This window comes from Pithys albifrons, unplaced genomic scaffold (genome assembly GCF_047495875.1).
Source record: "Pithys albifrons albifrons isolate INPA30051 unplaced genomic scaffold, PitAlb_v1 scaffold_42, whole genome shotgun sequence".
NCBI classification, from domain to species: domain Eukaryota; kingdom Metazoa; phylum Chordata; class Aves; order Passeriformes; family Thamnophilidae; genus Pithys; species Pithys albifrons.
This window is the reverse complement of record NW_027286057.1, coordinates 128,689-145,000: the sequence shown is the minus strand read 5'-3', so window position 1 is coordinate 145,000 and position 16,312 is coordinate 128,689. Positions and strand designations below refer to the sequence as shown.

General features: G+C 48.5%; 2 protein-coding genes across 2 annotated transcripts in view; both read left to right on the top strand.

Moving 5' to 3' along the window:
* HOXC10 (homeobox C10) overlaps positions 1-16,312 on the top strand; it is a 69,543-nt gene that overhangs the window by 7,316 nt on the left and 45,915 nt on the right. The gene's annotated exons all lie outside the window — the stretch shown is intronic.
* Positions 7,078-11,015, top strand: HOXC9 (homeobox C9). Its single transcript, XM_071581812.1, has 2 exons — positions 7,078-8,279; positions 10,166-11,015. Exons 1-2 carry the CDS (start codon positions 7,718-7,720, stop codon positions 10,408-10,410), a joined length of 807 nt encoding a protein of 268 aa, XP_071437913.1. The 5' UTR covers positions 7,078-7,717; the 3' UTR covers positions 10,411-11,015.

Here is a 16,312-nt window from a genome sequence, read left to right as displayed (position 1 = left end):
AAAAGCTCAGGAACTGTTGTCGAAGAAAATCAGACGTCTGTGTTACATGAGCACTGTGTCTCCTGAGTGCAAAAAAAAAAAAAAAAAAAGGGGATTATTTTACCCCTTTTTACCCCTTTCCCTCTCCTAAAATGCGCTGGAAAAGTTGGAAAAGTTGTCTCAGGGTTTCATTGCGAGAAGAGGGGGGGGATGAGAGAAAATGGAAAAGCAAAGCAATGCAAATATCAGGCGGAAAAAGCGCAGATTAGGGATGTTTGCAGATGGCAAGAAGGTGAATGGCAGAGGGCAAAATAGAGCATTTTGAGAGCCGAATCCACACGATGAGCGGGGGCTGAGTGTGACATTTGTGTGTGGAAATATCTTAAAAAATCCCGAGTGTGCTGCGTGTTGGTCTGAGGGCGGAAAGACACAGGTTGGCGAGGAGAAATGAAGCCTTAAACTCTGAATATTTGGATTTCCTGAGTGAGCACAATGCCAGACCTGCAGGTTTTCCCAAGGCAGGTTGAGGTCTGGCGGGAATGGTGAATTTTGGGTGAGTTTTTTGGCTGGTGTGTTGTGATATTTCGGAGGTTTCCTCTGCTTTGACTTCTCCCTTGCGAGGCTCAGGGTGAAGTTTCTGGGCAAGGAGTAGACTTCGATTGCCAAAATAGCTCTATCTCAGCTCCTCAGGACGGGCGCTGGGTCTGGATGTGAGAACCCAAACAAGAATAAAATCACGTGTGATGAATTAATAAGTGTTTTTACGCATCGGCTTGAAAACATCTCGCTTTGCTTGGTCTGTTGTGTTAAAGATGGTTTGTTTTAAGTGTGGAAAAGACGAAAGAGTTGTTGATTTGGTTCTAAGTAACGTTCTGTGGGGTATTTTCATCGTCCTTTTATTCTGAACACACCAGGCTGGGGGAAAAAAATCTAATAAGCAAGTTTATAAAAGGGTAAGGGAAGAAAAAAAGAAGAAGAAACGCATTCACAATCCTGTAAATTAATATTTCAGCAGGGACAAGGTTGATTACTGGTACATTTAACCATAATTATTTGATATTAGTGCTGTGATAATTGAATGATTTAAAGGATTCATTACATGTATGATGAGTTTGCCTTCTCTGTATTAACTGTCTGCAGATTTCTTCCCCTTTCTTCTAACAGCATGTACAAGACAAACCAATATCTATCCCGTGTATATTAAGATTGATTTTATTTCTGAGCCACCACCCCCCTGGAGAGAAAGAGAAGAATCTAAACTTAATATATGTTTAGCAACCCAACTTCCAGAAACGCAATAAAAGTTAAAATCTCCCCCACTGGTTTTTAATTATGATATTAGATCAGGAAAGTGGGACGGTGGGAATTTATTGCTTCGACTATTTTGTCTAGATGTGTCTGTTTTTATGTAAAAACATGGGTAGTCAAAAGGACACCATGCTGTTCGCCTTCGCCTTCCTTCGTGTAACGTTGTTTGCTTTGTTGTTCGTGCTCGTGCACTTTCTGACGCTGTTATCAGAGTAAAATATTAGCGAGATTACCATACGCTGGATTGCATAATTTTTCTTGCGGCTGTTTGGAGAATCCTCCTCTCCCAGCAGGTGTAATTTTCCAACCTGGAGGTTCTTGCCTGGGTCTGTCTGTGGGAGGGCATTGCCTGGGGATGAACTTTATCCTTTGCTCCTGGGGAGGGTTTTTGAGGTGGTTTTGCAAAGTTAAAAAAAAAAAAAAGGCAACAAACAAATAAACCCCCAAACACTCAAAAACCTCCTCTGGGGTGGTTGTAAGTTTGTGCTGATAAACTTTCCCTCTTTGGTTTGAAGCAGGGGCAGAACTGGGTTATATTATGGTGAGAGGTGTCCCCCACCGCCAATAAAACCTCTCCTGGTTTCTCCTGACTATTTGTCCGTGTGGATTTGGGGACAGTCCCCTGAAGGTTCAGCCGTTCCCTCCGAGACGAACCCGCTCCGAGGCTGGAAAACAAACTGGGGCGGGTGTAAAGGGCAGGAAATGTCCCTGCCCAAGGTTGTTGTTTGGGGCTGTGGTGTCTGGTCAGACCCCAAGTATTTACACAGGTATGACCTTTACAAATAACTGCTTGGAGCGGGTGTAGAAGGAGCCAGAAGTCGGAGGGGGTTGCCTGAATAACCTATTTTAAGCCACATTTGTGGTAGATCAATGGAGGTTTGAGACTGGGCCGATCTCCTGGAGGAGATTTGCACCAGGCCAGAGATACTGTGGGACAGACCGGGCTGGAATCCATCGCCTAAAGAGCAACCTTCGTTCCTCCGCGCCCCCCCCTTCTTTTCCCCCCAACATTTCGGGGGGTTATTGCCTTATTTGAGGGCACCAGGCTCTTCCTCACACCTTGTGCTCACTTCCAAGCTCGCTGGTGTGCAACTGGAGCAGCCAAACAATAGAATGTGCAGACACAACTTGGAGCTTGCAACTACAGTTATCTATGCTAATTACAGGGTGTCTGACAGAAACATAATAAATGTAAAGGGAGAAGTATAGAAATATGTTTCTCCAGGCAGTATTCACTTCGCCTCTCTGGGTTCAGGCTTGTTTCCTTGCTCCTCTTTTAATTTACTTCTCTGGGATTTTTTTTCCCCTTCTCTTGACCTGCATTTAATATCACACCCAAAACCGAGCAAACCTGGAGAGCAGAAGGGAGAGGAGCTTGAATTTTCCACCTCCTCGGCTGCTGCAGACGAGCCGCTGGGGGTTTAGGAACAACTGCAGGACGCTTCGTCTGGTGGAGACCTGAAATTTTGGAAAAGGACACCATAACACACTTAAAGAAATTGTTGGTAGCTTTAATTGCACCTCGGAATTTATTGTCTATTCGCTGTACCTCCAACACTGGAGGCACAGGAATTCTCAGCCACAAACAGAGGGGGGGGGGAGTGTGTGAGTGTGTGGGGGGAAGCAGGTAAAAAACTCCTGCAGTGCCATTTTCAGCAGAAAACTGGTTTTCTTTGCCTTAGCTTTGACTCCCACATTGGCTCAGGTTGACATTTTCACGTTGATATCAAGAGATGTGCAGTCAATTGTCGTCCCGGGGAGATTTTCTATATGACAACTTTTAAAGAAGCCTGAATAAATATGATTTTCCAGTAGGGAAATATTTAGCAGGGAGGGAAGGCGAAGCTTCTTGCCCGCAATTGCGCTGCTGAGAGATCCACGGATGGGATTTGGCCTGAAATGAATCTCTCCCCGTATTTATTTACTCTAAGAGACAATCCTGGATTAATCAGAGGCATCTGGGGGATCAAGAAATATTTTGCAGCCTCTTCAGACTCTGCTTCGGAGTCCTTCAATCTATTGTGTACAATTTTCTTCTTTTTTTTTTTTTCTTAAGGAAAGGAGGGGTTGAAGAAGGAACAAAAGAAAGCGAGAAAGAACTTGGGCAGGCAAAAGAGACGAGGAAGGGAATGGAAAGGGACAATGAAAGGGAGGAAAAGGGAAATTTATTCACGGGTTAAGATTGGAAATGCAGGCGGGGATGGAGCCGGAGCTGCCGGAGGGCTCCTCTCGCTTCGCTCCTGGGGAGAGCCGGAGGCAGCACCGCCCTTCGCCGCTGCCAGAGCGGGGCTGGAGGTGCGCGGGGGGGCCGAAAACGCCGATTTCGGATTTAATCCGACCTTGACAGTGTTAATTGAACGGCGGGAGAGCGGGGGAATGCGGAGGGGCTGTTGGGCTGTCAGGGCCGCCCCGCGATGCCCCCCCCGGCGCTGCGGGACGCGCTGCGGGGCGGCCCCGCCGGGAGCTCCGGGCCCCGCAGCCTCGGGGTGCTCCGCTCCGGAGGGAGCTGCTGGACGGGCCTGGGCCTGGGGCTGCCGCGGGGAAAGGGGGAAACATCCCCCGGAGTCCTGGGGACCCGCAGATGGCTTTGCCTGGCCACCACTTTTTGCAAAAAATAAGAATTAAAGAGCAAGAAAATACTCCCGAAAGCAGCGTCTCATCGGCGCAGGCTGCCCAATAGTGGGGGGTTTGCCTTTTATTTTCCTCCCCCTTCTCTCTCTCTCTCCTTTTTTTTTTTTTTCCTTTTTATTAGGGTTATTTTTTTGTCTCAGTTCCTTCCAATCAGGGGAGAATTTCTCAAAGCGAAAGCAAAAGATTTGGAAGTAGGAGAAAGAGCCTGGTTGAACTCACAGGACAGGGAAGGGAAGAGAAGGGAAGGGAAGGAAAGGGAGGCAGCTCGGGCTGAGCTCGCAGAGCACTCGCAGGGACAAGGGCGACCATGGGCAACATTTAGCTCCGAAAAGGTGTCAGAAGTCAACCAGGCAGGACAGTGCTCAGACAAAGGCTTCGTTTTCTGTAATATCCTAATTTGCCACTCGACTTTCTATTTTTTTATGGTTATTATTTATTGTTATTATTTTTTTTTTCCTCGCCAGGAAATAATAAATCTAAATACTCATACGGCTTGTGGGCTGCCAGGGTTAGTTTCGCTCAGTGCAGTGGAGTTTCTTCCCCCTGCAGATTCCAAAGGGGAGGTGAGAGGAAATGATATGAGTCTCCTGGAAGGGATGTGATAGTTCACCGTCATTTCAGAAGAGGTAATCTCGCATTAAACAAGTACCGACGCTGTTGTGGAGGCGCAGGAGTGTGGCTGGAGCGCACAGAAAAGCTGCGAGACAACCTCGTAGCTGCTTGAATTCAATAGCAAGGCGGGTTCCAATTCCAGTCTGGATATTGGCTTGGGGACGCTGCTACTGAAAAGAAGAATATTTCAGGGATTGCTTTCCTTGCCATGCACTCGGAGAGGACTTTCTGCACATAACTTTGCTCTCAGCCATGGGGATGGTTTCACGTCGAGAGAAGCGTGAAAGGACAATATTTTATGGGGGTTCACATCGTGTTAAATTTTATGGGGGTTCACATCGTGCTCCGGGATTCTGCGGCAAAAACGTGGGGGAAACAAGGTCTTAAGTCGTGTTTTCAGCCTCACAACGTGTCTTTGGGCTCCAACCGTGTCTATAGTCCTAAGTCGTGTCTTTAATGTGCTTTAAGGTGAAGTGTCTCCATCTCTGCTTTGTGTTGCTCAATTCTCAGCAGTCCCTGAGTGAAAGGGGTCTGTGCTGCAACCGCCATCTGATTTTTTTATTTCCCATCCCACGACAACACGGGGGGTGGATAATTCCGTGTGCTGCAGGTTTCCGTGCAAATAAAAGAAATCTTGGCCGGATCCGTTTGCCTTTGTGTAACACCAACGTTCACTGTTCATGACTAATGTAGTGACCTTGCCTGCTCGCGTTAAGGTTACAAAAACTGCTGCTACTTCCTAGAGCTGCGTGGCTTTGAGAATTTCTGCTCCTTCTGCGGTTCGCCTGTGGTGTATTCTGATATTAGTGCTATATTTTCCCTTCTGGTAAAACCTCCCCACTCAGAGCTTCTCTCCCTCTTCACGCTCAGTCCTTCCTTCCTTTCTCTCTCTCTCTCCTTCTCTCTCTGCCTCTTTTTTCTCTCTCTCCCTCTCCCCTTCTGCTGGTACAGACAACCCAGCTTTTGTAGGGATTCTCTTTAAAATATTCCACCAAAGTGGGAAAGCCAGGCAGCGTTTTCCCCTCCACATGTCACAGCCCACTCGATTAGCAGCCCTGCAGAGTAAGGATTTTTAAAATGGGAATAGATAAAAGAATGATGACTATATATTTTTTTCCCTCCCGGACATAAAAATAACCGTCATTGGAGACTGGTGATTGACAGATAAATTGATGTCGATAAAGGCCAAAGGAGACATTCTGCTCCTGCAGGAATATTTCCCTTTCAGGGCTCACATAAAGCAAGGGACTGAAAACGGAATGAGGAACAAATTCGGGGGGGCAGCGAGTCGATGTCTTTTCGAATTTGGAAAATCCGGAATCCCAAGGCAAACACGTCTCGTCATATTTTTATTTGAAAGCCTTGCCTATTTTTCGAGAGGGAAATCCTGATCCTCCCAGCAGCGAGGGCAGCCTCGTGCATCCATTTATTTGACTTGCTCGAGCTCTGCGGGTCGAGGTGCAGGTTTTGCCCTGGCTCAGCTGAAGGGGTGAATTTGGAGGGGCTGGGGGGGGGTCTCCTGACAACACCAACTCTTTTTGCCTGTTTTTCCTTGGATCTGCCTCAATCCCTTTCCTCCTCCTGCTCGCGTTTCTCATGCAACTTACTGGGGGGGGGAAGGGGGAGGAATTACTGAGAATTGAGAAGGTTTGTGCCGTGTCGGTCCGTGGGACTTGTCCAGGCTGTGCAGAGCGACTGTCAGTGGTGCCACTGCATCACTGGGGACACCCTGCCCACCCCCCGCCCGCCTCTCCGCCAGGAGCCCCCAGCGCTTCCTCAGCCCACACTTTGCCTTCTTCTTTCCAATTTTGACCATTTCCCTCCATGTCCTCTCAGCCTTAGGAAACCCGAGGGGATGGAGAACCTTTGGAGAGCCCAGACAAGCTTTTTTTTTTTTTGGGGGGGGGGGAGAGATTCGGTTTCTAAAAAAATAGAAATCATAAGAGGTTATATTTTTTAGGACTCTGAATTTATTTTTTTCTGCCAAAGAAACCGTCTAAGTCCCTTCTTTTGAGACTCCAATGGGCGTGAGCTATTTACCTACCTGTCTTTCCTTACAAAGGAAAGGTTATTCTCTCAAAATGCAGACAGGCTGCCACCGATTTTTTAACGCTCCCAACTTCTTCACTTGATTTGGTGCAAAAAGAAAAGTTTCCAGGCGTTACTAAAAAAAAAAAAAAGAAAAAAGAAAAAAGAAAAAAAGGAAAAGATCATGTGCCCAACACATTGTTGCTTCCTCCTGATACCAAAAGCTTCCTCATCCCCAGCTCGAGAGCTGAAACTCAGTCCTAGGGTTTTATTTAATGAACGACACATTTATGAACAATCAAACGATCCTCGTAAAAATTTTATTGAAGGACATAAAAACATCCATGACTACTTGCCGAATAACGCAGCCTCTCACTGCAAAAGCTCAGGCTTTTTTTTTTTTTTTGAGGGGGGGTATTATTATTATTCCCCCTCCTCTTTTTAAAGATGCCCCTCATATTCTATATATGTCTATATTTGGGGTTTCTTTTCCTTCTGAAGATACTTATTTCTTGAGCAGGACGAGATGTGCCTGTGCCTCACAGTTCTCTCAGCAGCTGAGCAGCCTGACGAGGAGACAGCGCTGCAAAAGATGACAAAAGCCCCTTTGCTTTTAGGCTCGGAGCTTCTCCCCCCTCCCCTCCCCAGCTCCTTCCTCCGGGTGGGGATCCCACCTCCACTGGACTTCTCCCGTCTCCCCTTTGCACCGATATTCAATTTAATGTATCCATTAGAGGCTGGAAGCTGCAGAAGGAAAGGACAGAGATAAATTACGTCAAGAAATAGTTCCTGGACTACCTTCCACAATTACCTTCCACCTTCTCTTAGCATCAGGGTGAATGTGCCCCCTCCCAGCCCGCGGGCTGAGCATCGCCGGCCGCGGAGCAGCCGAGCATCCCTCCTCCCCATCTCCGCCCCATTTCCAGCGGGTTTAGGAAAAGCCGGGTGGCGTTATTAGATTAAGGGAAAAAAAAAAAAAAGAGGATAGGGAAAAAAAAAAAAAAGCCCTGCGGATTGATCCAGGCGATATTTTTGGGTAAATACAATCACGTGAGGGCGGCAGCCAATGGAACAGTGGGAAAGGCTGAAAAAATAATTACCTGCCCTGATTGTTCTATGAGCAGATAAAAAGTACACATACAGTTCATACAATAATCTTATGAATGTAAAAGAGGGGGGAACCATGTCGGCTTCTGGCCCCATAAGCAACTACTATGTTGACTCCTTGATAAGCCACGAGAACGAAGAGCTCTTGGCCTCCAGGTTCCCCGGCTCTGCCGCGCACCCGGCTGCCGCCCGACCGTCAGGATTAGTCCCGGACTGTGCCGACTTTCCGTCCTGCAGTTTCGCCCCCAAGCCGGCCGTGTTCACCACCTCCTGGGCTCCCGTGCACTCCCAGTCCTCCGTGGGCTACCACCCCTACGCTCCCCAGGCGCCCGTGGGGGCCGAGCCCAGGTACATGCGGACTTGGCTGGAGCCGCTCGCCGGGGCCGTGTCGTTCCCGGCCTTCGCCCCCGGGGCTCGCCCCTACGGCCTCAAGCCCGACGCCTTCGCGGGGCGCAGGGCCGAGTGCGGCCCCGCCGACGGCCGCGGCTACGCGGACTACATGTACGGGGCTCCCGGGGAGCTGAGAGACAGAGCCGCGCAGACAATTCCTTCCCCGGAGTCCGAAGCCATCGCTTCCAGCAAACACAAAGAAGAAAAGCACGAATTAGACCCTAGTAAGTCGAAGTCATTCTTGTTTACGACCGGGGAGGCATTACGGCTTCCAGGACCCTACTCAATAAAATGAAATTACCTTAGAGAGCCCGACCCTAAAACTCCAGATACGCAGGAAGATCTGGGGGTTTGAGCGAGTCCGCCTAGCAGAGCCGGAGAGCGAATCTCTCGACTTTGTTTCGGGCTCTTTAGCATTTTTATTTTATTTTCTTCCTTTTTTATTTTCTTTTTTGTTGTTTTTTTTTCTTTCTCTTTTTCTTTCCAGTGGGGGGGCTGTTGGCTGCTTTGATCAAATATTCATCACCTTCCACCGGGGGAAATTAAAAAAAAAATAATAGAGAAAGAGAGTGTGTGTGTGAGAAGCAGCGAGAAAGGGGTAGGCAGAGGGAGAAGCCTCTTTGCTTTAAAATATTTCCACTTTTAAGGGACAAGAAAGAGTTGTAGATGGCTGGAAGTGAACGTATTGATGTGGGGTTTTCAGGGAGGCGAAGGGAATATCTCTGGATAAATGCAGAGGGGTCTCTTTATCTCTTTTAAAAATCAGTAAAAGCTCCACCGGTGCAATTATTCATAAAATGCTCCTACACGTGGGAATAAAGGAAAAGGTGGGTGCCCTGAGCGGGGAGCCGGAGTGGGGGTGTAGGGGAGAAGTAAGGAGGAAAATTGGAATTGTAAAGGCATAAACTGAGTGTGTGGAGGCAGCTGAGAGCACAAGGCAGAGAGCGCAGGACATTGGACCATACACTTGAAGAAACATCTTCTGCAACCCAAGTGAGAGAGCGACGGGGAACTAAAAAAAAAACCCAAACCCCAAACCCCAAACCAACCCAGGCATCAGGAAACCTTGAACATTGTCAGGAAAGGAGTCAGGTAACCGCCACCACCCCCTCAGCCCCAGCCCCAGAGCAGGGACCTGGTCCCCAGCTCTGCAGAGGGCACCAGCTCCTGGGGCTGCAGGAGGGAGGTAAAAACCCACCCAGGCCATCGCCTTTTGCAGCCAAAGCCTCGCAGAGAGGAGCTGAGCCCCCCGGGGGGATGCGGGGGATGCTGCGGGAGCTGCAGGCGGGTCCCGCACCCACCGCAGCCCTGCCCTGGCTCTGGTGGGACCCCCCGGCCTAAGATGCGGGAGAGCTCCGGGTTAAAGCTGCGGGACAGCACCGGGAGCACCTTGGTGCCTCCAGATCCCTCTCTCTGTCTGTACAGGCTCTCACACCTCTATTTATGACAGACGAGCTGGTGCCAGGCACCCTCGTGGCAAAAATAAGTGGAGGAATCAGGGGGTGAAAGTGTCCCTTTGCTGGCAGCAGCTGCACGGAAAGGGCAGAGAGGGAAAAGCTCCCCTGACCCAGCGGGGCCGCGGCAGCAGCGAGGAAGGTCCTTTAGGGAAGGGAAAAGAAACCCCCAACCCAAAAAAAGCCAATTTCTTGGAGCCAGTGGGACATCTCGCGTGTCATCCTTAAGATATTAAAAAAACAAACTCTGCTTTCCAGGTCTGGGAAAGCTTCTAGGGAAAGTACTGGAGAGCTGGGGTTGTAAAAAGAGTTTATGGGCCTATGAAATGGTGGGAATTTTGACTTTTTATGACTATGTTCTTAGATTACTGCTAGTAGCAGTCATGTGGATAATTATTATTTTAAACCCATTGCTACAGTTTTATTTACTGAAACTTTTATGTGAGAAGAGCAGCAAAAGAAAAGGAAATGACCCCTCCAAAATAAACAGATTAAACTCTCCTGAAGGTCACTTAAAATATTTAGGTAAGATCTGCTAATTAAACAGGTTTCTGTCTATAGATACACCAGGGCGTGGATGGGGGAGGGAAGAAAGGCCAGCTGTATACACTGATTTTTTTTCCCGCCCCAAAAAATATAAAAATCTTCTTTCTCAGACAATCCCGTCGCAAATTGGATTCATGCGCGCTCCACGAGGAAGAAAAGATGTCCTTACACAAAGTATCAGACCCTGGAACTGGAAAAAGAGTTTTTATTCAATATGTACCTTACACGGGACCGGAGGTACGAAGTAGCCAGAGTCCTTAATCTCACTGAACGCCAAGTCAAAATCTGGTTTCAGAACAGGCGAATGAAAATGAAGAAAATGAATAAAGAAAAAACCGATAAAGAACAGCAATAAAGTTGGCAAAGTCCAGTCAATGAGAAAAGAGGGAGGAGAGAAAAAAAAAAAAAAAGACGAAAAAAAAAAAGAGGCTGTTCTTGGGGGTTGAAATGTTTCTGACTTTGAATGTGCGGATGAATGTTTAGCATTAGAGGCAAACACAGCAAGCGTTTGGGGACACGAGGCTTTTCTAAAACGCAACTAAATAAAAGAAAGATGTTCGGGGGGTTTGTTTTCTCTTCCTTTCTTCTGCCTTGTTTTGTCCTCAGCAAACAAACACGAGAAGTACTTGAATTTTTTTTATTAGTATTTTATTTCATAAATTAAACTTATCCAGTATTTTTATTTTTTAATCCCGCGAGCTCGTGAGTGAATATTTTGTACAAAAGAGAGAGAAAAAAAAAAAGAGACAAAAAAAAAAAGAAAAAAGGACTGAAGGGATTATGGCTCGATGATGTTCTGTCATGGTGTTGAGCGTTTCTGCTGTACTTATTTGTGTATTTTATTCTCGTCTCAGAACCGTTCTGTAATATTGTTATGTTCGCTATTGTAGAGCAGCTCTATGTAAATATACCTAACGTCACGGGAGAAAAAAAACCGACAAAAAAAGGACAAAAACCGCAGCATGTAGGTGTCTTTTTCTTTAAAACCCTTTGCAGAGCAGCGGCCGCGGGGCCGGTGCCTCGCGGGGGGACGGAGCATCCCCCGCACCGAGCAGAGCGCAGCTTTCTGCTTCCTTCGCCAGCACTTTTCTGTTCCAAAGTACTATAATAAAAAGGCGCTGAGGTAAGGGTTATATGTGCCATCAATTTTTAGATTGGGATAATTAATTGTGCTAATTTATGACCGCAGGCAATCGAAGGATATGTAAAAAGGCTAAATATGGATGCTGGGAAAGCAGGAGCTGGCAGAGGCAGCCTCTCCCTGCCATCCGCTCAGGGGGAGCATCCGCCCGATCCAGGGGTTCTCCAGACCTGGAGAGCTGCTGGAGGTGGAAGGGGGAAAGTACAAATGTCTCGGGTGGAGAGGAAGAGGGGGGAGCAAGAAAGAATAAAGAATTAAAGACGTGGTGGCAACGCGGCAGCAAATTTTAGGGCTAAAAGGCCAAAAAAATTAAAGCAGACACACCACCGCCCCTTCCTTCGCCCTACACAGGGGAGATTATAAAAAAAGAAAAGGGGGGGGAAAGGGTTGTTGGCGGAGAAAAGGTCAAACCCCCCCCGTCCTGCCAAGGGCTGGGGCTGCAGAGGCGAGAAAAGCGCTGCCCACAGAGCCTGGAGCCGGGTCCATCAATGGCCCCTTCCCTGGGCGCTTCCCAGGCTGCTGAAGGAGAAACAAGAAGCAGGAGATTGTGTAAAAAATGAGCAGCGAGGGATGTTTAATCATAAAAACTTGTTATAGGTCCCTTTTTTTAATGAAATGAGTGGAGCAGCGTTTTAATCTTTCTAATCAGAACCAGATCAGGCGAGAGAAATGCGTTTGTCGCCCTCGTCCCAGTTCCTCCGAAATAAAAAAATCTGGAAGAGATTACTTCTGCTGATCTCATAAAATATTGCTCTTTAATATTTCTTGCTGCAGCATTTGGAGGTTTCTTTTCCTTCCCCTGATTTGTGTCCTCGCTCTTAAAGAGGGGGTGCTTTTTTGTCACCAGTGGGGGACAAGGCACACCGTGGTCTATCAACAGACAACATCCCTGGAGCAGGGGAAGGGAAAAAGCCCTTTTACAATCCCAGTTTTGTGCTAGGTCTGTTTTGGGGAAAAAAATCTTAACGAGCGCAATGAAATGGTCAGGTTAGAAAACATTTTAGCAGCGCAGAAGATTTATGGACAAAACAAAAAAAAAAAAAAAAGGAAAGAAAGAAAGAGAAAGAGGGGGAAAAAAAGGACAAGGGGAAATCTTTCCACCTAAGTCATGCCAGATTTTCTTCCTTTTTTTTTTTTAATATATTATTATTGTTATTATTATTTTCTTCCCCTCCGGTCTCCTTCTCTGCCTTCTATTCATCCTGCTTCAAATAAAGAATAAAATCCTGCGGGGTCGGGAAGCCGCTTGCCCTCTTCGCGAGAGGAGGAAAATCACCCCTGTTTTATCATTATTAATTAAGGGAGAGAGAGGAAAATAATCCCGACCATAATTTGGACAGGACTTGGAGGCAGTTTCGGACCCGTCTCTCTGGAGGGGCTTGTCAGGAACGTTTAGCGATGTTGAAAAGACGTGATGTATGGAAGTTCATTTTGGCCCCCCTTTCATTCAAGCGGATCTCATTTCCAGTGCGCCCACAGCCCGCTCCCTCCCCCAGCCCCCTCCCTCTGTCCCCAGCCCCCCTCCCTCTGTCCCCAGCCCCTGTTCCCCCCCCCGCCCCAGCCCCTCTCCCTCCGGCCAGACCCCATTGGAGCCGGCGGGCAGCGCAGGAGATGCCCCTTTGTCTCCACCGAGCTGCTGGTTGGGGCTTTCCTTTGTTGGGAGTGGGTTGGGTTGGGTTAAAATCCTTGCCGCAGTTTTAGTTCATGTGCAAGGCCCCCGGTATCCTCACCCCCCCCTCGTCCCCCGGTGAAGGGTTACACCAGTTATAAAATGCCATTTGGCCCTGCTGGGAGGCTGCGCTGGTGCGGCTCAGCCATTGAATTTCTCCTCCACAGCAGCCAGCGGTGAAAAGGAAAAAAAAAAAAAAAACCAAACCCCAACACACCACCCCAGTGTGGCTCAAAATAAATAATAATAATTTAAAAAAATAAAATCGAATGCGGCTGGCACCCGGCAGCACGCCCTGTGGCCAGCCTTTCCCCGGATTAATGTATCAAAATGCTCCAATTTCGGCATTCTTTGACATATGGCGCGTGTGTGCATTCGCATACTGATACAGCTATTGTGTGCCGGCGCTTGTGAACATGCACATGTATTTCTGCCTGGGGAGAGATGCGCTCAGAGCTCCCGGAGAGAGGCAAAAATACATAAATGAGGAAAAAAAAGATATCGATACGGAGGAATGTCTGTGTTTCTGGGGGTGTTTTCTGGTGGGGTGTGCGCGCCTGGTTTCAAATCTGCCCTTTTGTAAAGGACACAAAACCGACAGGACCCTCCAGCTGTCCATAGGTACATTTCCGCAGCCAAAAAAATGCCACTTTTACAACTCTGTTTGTCTCCCTGCTATGCGGAGTGAATAGGAGCGAACAAAACAGGACCCTAGATCTGGCTAGACGTCTGGCTTTAATTGCTTTATGGTTTAAATAAGGTGGGTGCTCTTCTCTTTGAAACCGGATTATTGGAATGTTTTGTCTACAAGCTACAAACAACAGACCCCCCTCGGACGAGGGGAGGGGGGGGAAAGAGAAAATCAAACCCCAAGTCGAAGCTAAAACTGATAAAAGCCGGAGGTGGTGGGGGGTGACACATCTGGTGGGTTTATTCGGTCCTGCGTGCGTGTGCTGAGCTTGTTTTATATCTTGGTATTTTTATGGGTGAGAAAAAAGGGGAAAGGAGGGAAATGGGGGGAAAATGGGGGGAGGGGGAGTAAAGGGGGAGATGAGGCAGAAAAAATAAAAGGTGGATTTAACAACAACAGCAGCAACAGCAAAAAAATCCGGCTATTTATGGAGTTTATAAAGGGGTTATATAAAGAAGGGTCCCCTCCGCGGGTGTGGGAAGGGGCGAGCGGTTCCACCGCGGTGCCCTCGGGGGTCGCAGCCCCCGCCCCGCCCGCAGCGCTGCGCGCCCGCGGCCGCGAGATGGCGCTGTTGGCCCAGAGTTAGCGCGGGGGGAGCGCGCAGCGCGAGCGCCCCGTCCCGCACCCGCGGAGCGGCCCCGCATCATGGGCAGAGCGGTGCGGGGCAGCCTGAGCCCCCCGTCCCGCACCCGCGGAGCATCAGCGCCCAGTCCCGCACCCGCGGAGCGGCCCCGCATCCCTGCAAGAGCTGTGCGGGGGAGCCTGAGCCCCCGGTCCCGCACCCGCGGAGCATCAGCGCCCAGTCCCGCACTCGCGGAGCGGCCCCGCAGCACGGGCATTGCGGTGCGGGGCTACGCGCCTTCCCCCCGCAGAACCCCTCCCGATCAAGGGCTTTTCCCGCTGCGTTTTCCCCCGCGGAGCTGCCGGCGCGGGGAGCGCATAAAGGCGTAAAAATGCTGGCGCAGAGAAATCGCCCGGTTTGAAGTGGTCGTGGGGGCGATTTTTTTTTTCCTCCCCTCTCCTCTTTATTTACGCGCGTCACGTATCTCTCCAAAGGCTCCTGGTTTTGGGGTGGGGAAGGAGGGAATGACATTTTTCAGTGAAGGTCAGGGCAAAGGTGCGGGGGGGGGAATAAAATAATCTCCGGGAGGGTACAATGAAACACCTAAAAGTACCATAAACCTCCCCGATAAAGCTGCACAGAGGAACACGCACCCGCCAGACACATCACCCCCCGCCCCAGCCCCACATCCAAACACGGCCAAAACAGGAAAGACAAAGAGCAGCACTTTCCCCAGACACTAAATGTCAAGATATTTCCCTTAAAAAGAAGCAGGAATTGCATATATCTTATTTCCTGAAATCTGGAAGGGGCTGGTGGGTCTCTTCTTTCCCTGACACTGAAAACAAACATTTATGCCCAGCCTGAGGCTGCGTTTTGTGGGACTCGCTGCACCTTTGCTCTCTGCATCCAGGGATAAAGACTGGGAAAATGCAGCGGGTCTTCCCGATCCCACCCCCGAACTGACCACATCTGACAACTTCTTTTTATTTTTGCCCTTCCATTTGCACCGTTTGCAGAGGGATTTTAAAAATAGAAATGGTATTGATTAGGGAGGGAAAACGGTCACCTCGACATTTGCTGTTAATTAAGGAGCCTCTGTCCCCAGTTGCTCTTTCCTTCATTTTTTGGGATTGGATTTTCTAGGTGAGGTGGAATCTGGGAAAGAGGGGACGAGGTGGGTGAATTTTGCCAAAAAAAAATGAGTGCTGTTATCGTGCCATCCTCGAGGTTATTCGTGTATTAAGGTTATTTCTTCACAGTAAAACCAGCTTGATTATTAAAAAATACTTTCACACTAATAGGTGGATAAAATCACTGTTTTCCTGCATAGTTCATTGTCTGCTGCAAGGAGGAACAACCTCCCCCCCTCACCCGCTCTCAGTTGCCTTTCTAAATGGAAAAATACCCCCTCGATATAGGAAAATCTAATAAAGGTGGACTGGATGGTTACAGGGACTTTTTCTCTTATTGGGAAGAGTCTGCCAAAAATCAAAATAAATTTAAAAAGGCGGTTTCAACCTCACGAGAGGTTTGAGTCACCCCAAGCCTCAAAAAACCCGAGAATGTGACCTTTATTGGGCAGAAAATCCTCAAAGCAGCTTGGCGAGAGGAGCTGAGATGGTGGTTTTCTCCCTCCACACTTGGAACCGGTCAGAGTCACTCAGGGCTCTGCTGAAAATAATTAAGCTGCTTTTTCCCCCCTCTCCCTTTTTTATGTGGAAGAACATGAGGGAAAGATTTGAAGGGCTGCGGACTTTTGAGGGGAACACGGGGGCTGTTAATGACACCACGGCATTTAGTGGGTTTGCTCATTTTTGCGGCTCCACAGCAAAAATTCCTCTGCGAAGTGTGTCCTCCTCCTCTTCCTCCCTCCCCGCCAAAAAATAAATTAACAAGAATCCCGGTGATTTGATGTGATTTTTTTTTCTTTTTAATGAGCTCAGTTTCTTCGTGCAGTCGTAAAAATGAAGTGTCCAAAGTGAAAGGCTGCGGGGAATGGTCACCACCAGTGCAAAAAGTGGGAGCCAGGGGCACAAATACCGTTTGCAAGAGGAAAAGACGGGGGGAACTCGCTGTGTTGAGCAGCAAAACGATGGAAAAAAAGGTCGATGGTTATTTTTTACAGGCATGCACAAAGGGGAGTACACACTTTCTGGCTCACTTTGCCTCTCTTGCGTCCAATTTTTACCAA

What these genes read in the sequence shown, in the direction of transcription:
- HOXC9 (XM_071581812.1), top strand. Translation starts at nt 7,718, where the DNA reads ATGAATGTAAAAGAGGGGGGAACCATGTCGGCTTCTGGCCCCATAAGC. An exon ending in AAAGCACGAATTAGACCCTA is followed by an intron (nt 8,280 to 10,165) that starts GTAAGTCGAAGT and finishes CTTCTTTCTCAG; the next exon opens with ACAATCCCGTCGCAAATTGG.